This window comes from Tachysurus fulvidraco, chromosome 19 (assembly GCF_022655615.1).
Source record: "Tachysurus fulvidraco isolate hzauxx_2018 chromosome 19, HZAU_PFXX_2.0, whole genome shotgun sequence".
Taxonomy (NCBI): Eukaryota; Metazoa; Chordata; class Actinopteri; order Siluriformes; family Bagridae; genus Tachysurus; species Tachysurus fulvidraco.
The window spans coordinates 2,122,790-2,125,808 of record NC_062536.1 but is presented as its reverse complement, the minus strand read 5'-3'; the positions used below and the strand labels follow the sequence as shown (position 1 = coordinate 2,125,808).

At 45.0% G+C, this 3,019-nt stretch overlaps 1 protein-coding gene across 2 annotated transcripts in view; it reads left to right on the top strand.

Moving 5' to 3' along the window:
* nrf1 (nuclear respiratory factor 1) overlaps positions 1-2,149 on the top strand; it is a 14,862-nt gene extending 12,713 nt beyond the window's left edge. For both annotated transcript variants that reach the window (XM_027179185.2, XM_027179187.2), the window contains exon 11: positions 1,594-2,149. In XM_027179185.2, the coding sequence (XP_027034986.2) occupies positions 1,594-1,754 (161 nt within the window). In that variant the 3' untranslated portion in view covers positions 1,755-2,149. The remainder of the gene's footprint in view (positions 1-1,593) is intronic.
* The last annotated feature ends 870 nt before the right edge of the window (positions 2,150-3,019 follow it).

Sequence of the window (3,019 nt, the reverse complement as noted above, 5' to 3'; positions counted from 1 at the left end):
CACTAATAGCCTTTGTGCACAGACGTTAGGGCTTTACTGTAATCCTGTTCTACACAAATCCTCACCTGACTCACACATGGCTACAAAACATGGCCTCATCACACAACTTTGTATTTTACCTCCTGCTGAAAGATGGGGCGCTTTATGCCGTTACCATGGAAACGACCAGCATTTAACACACAACACGGTCTTCCTTCGTGTATAATACCGATCGTTCCTCCTCAACATGTTGTCCTGCCTCATTAACTGTAGATAAACAGTTTATCATGGAGTTTAGAGCAGACATGCGCACGGTGACCCCTGTACAGGAAGTGAAAGATTCACATAAACAAGCCCCATGTTCATAATGATGCCGTTCAGAAGGGTACGGTTGTGTGAGTGAGGGCCATCAGCACACGCTTCAGTCAGTTGACCTTATTTATTTAATCACTAAATAAAGAGGCTGTTTGAAGTGGCCTGTCTGAGGGCACTGCCACTGATTTGCTTTACTTAGCGCCTTTCTCTTTCTGCCACTTAGCGGCCCTCAATGGGGTGGTGGTGGTGGTGGGGGCGCTATGGCCGTGCTCCAGCCCGTCAAGAGGCTGCACCTAAACTCCTGCAATCATACACGCCTTCAACAACAAACCTGTCTGCTCAAACCCTCTCCCCCTGACCCCAAGGTGTGGGATCACTGATGTCAGATCTTATTAAACATAAAGATAAAGCAGAAATGGGTCCTGGGTGCTGTAGACGTCGTCGTGTAGCGTGCAGAGCTCACGGCATTAGGGAGAAAGTAAAAGGGGTGTGTTAAAGAGGGGCAGAAGCAGACAAACAACACTGGGTGCAGACGGAAGGCTGTGGATGACTAAAACTGCCCTATTGTTTGTCACTGCAGTGCAGCAGTGTAGTAGTGTAGCAGTGTAGCCCTGCCCACCTCTCTCTCTCTCCCTCTCTCTCTCTCTCTCTCTCCCTCTCTCTCTCTCTCTCCCTCTCTCTCTCTCCCTCTCTCTCTCTCTCTCTCCCTCTCTCTCTCTCTCTCGATTGCATCAGTTCTCTCCACTCTTCATCCCCTGCCCTCTTTACTGCACTGACTCCCAAACTGAAGTGCAACATGACCACTTAGTCTCACACACACACACACACACACACACACACACACACACACACACACACACACAGTCTGCCTTCTCTCTAATGTTCTCAGATGACCAGCTAACTGAAGGCCATTTGTCTGATTGCAGCACCCGGGCTTTACATAGTTCTCCTCACGTCCACGGACCAAACCGATAACTCGATAGAAATCCAGCGTTTAAATACAAATAATAACAGAGGAGGCGTTCAACTAGAGAAGCCTATAAAAGCTTTAACTGTGGGAACGGACACAGCACCTGACCTAGGGGCAGATGGTAGAAAACAAACCCTCAGTGACTGGGGTCGTTTGTGAGGAGGTTGTATATGAACCCTATGATGGTGGAGACTAATAAAGCTGTTATTACTGTAATGCTGATTATATTTGTGATGTAATAACTCAGTCCTGACCAGTCACAGGTCCTGATGTTATCTCAGGACTCTATCACACGTATTTCTAACCTGTTCTTTGCTTTGCTTCCTCAGGTTTAGTCCAGATTCCCGTGAGCATGTATCAGACCGTAGTTACCAGTTTGGCTCAGGGAAATCGACCCGTTCAAGTTGCCATGGCTCCCGTTTCCACACGCATCGACAACACCGTAACGTTGGATGGCCAAGCTGTGGAGGTTGTAACCTTAGAACAGTGACTCAAGTATGTGGGCTAAAAACCTGAGCCTTGGCAGAAGTTATTTTTAACAGGGAATTATCACGGAGTCATGTCTTTTTTTTTTTTAGTAGTGTGATGGTTGTGTTTCAAATAATGTTTGGATTTTTCTTTTTTTTTGTTTGTGTGTGTTTCTAGTCATAGGATATAAATAGACCAAATAAAATGGACCAAATTCAGTGCGGCGGCGGCGGCGGCGACGGCCTCCTGAATCAAATACTCCTCCGTTTGTTTCTAGCCAAAATGACCATTTGTTTTTGCTTTGTTTTAATAGCTGAACTTTTTTTCATCTACATGTTGATTTCTGAACAGTGTGTCTGTGCCATTTTACTTCCACTTTTGTTGTCATAAAAGTAAAAAAGTAAAAAACTAAACGCTTGCGTTGTGCTAGAGCTGAAGTAGTGCAGAAGAGAAGGTGTACCGTACGTGTTGTTCTGTCACACGTCCATCTACACAATACATATAATGAGCTACACAGAGTATTACCTTACAGACTGGAATGTCTCGAACATGTCTCTCTTGTGTCTCACTGACATTAAACATGTTTAATACTAAACACACTGTTGTACACCATACCAGAAGGATTTAAAACCCTCTCCATTCTCCGTCCGAATGTTTGCCTGGATATTTTATATGGAGTAGTCTGTAGGTCTGTGTGATATTGTAAACCTATAAATCAGCTCAGTTCGGATCATGTCTTCCTCCATAACTGCTCATTGCTTTATTTAAAGCCCATTTAAATCCCAGCAGCTGGTCAGGGTCGAACTCTTATGAAGTGTCCGATCGTGTCTTTAAAATAACAGCACGTTGCATTTTATTACGTCGAGTCTCCTTCCTGCAGCGAGGGCGGATACGCCATGTGTAACGTGACCCCACACGTGACTACAGTATATAAGCTTCTCCTTTATGTCTGTTAGCTTACGTACAGTATATAACTCCTCATAACCTCTTGTTCTTCTTGTACAAGGTTTGACATGCTTTTCTGCTCGGTTGTAAAGAGTGATTCATTTAGTAGGTAGGTGTAGGACGTCCTGCCAGCTCAGATTAGTCTGGTCACGCTCATCTCGTCTCGTCTCGTCTCATCTCGTCTCGTCTCATCAGTCTGCTGATCCTTTTGTTTTTTCTTCACCGATCTGTATAAAGTGGAGTCTGTGTGAAGATCCCAGCAGCTCTTGATCTGTATCTGCATGATTTTCTGCCCTGTGCTGCTGCCACAAATGAGCAGGTTCCTAATAAAGTGGACAGTGA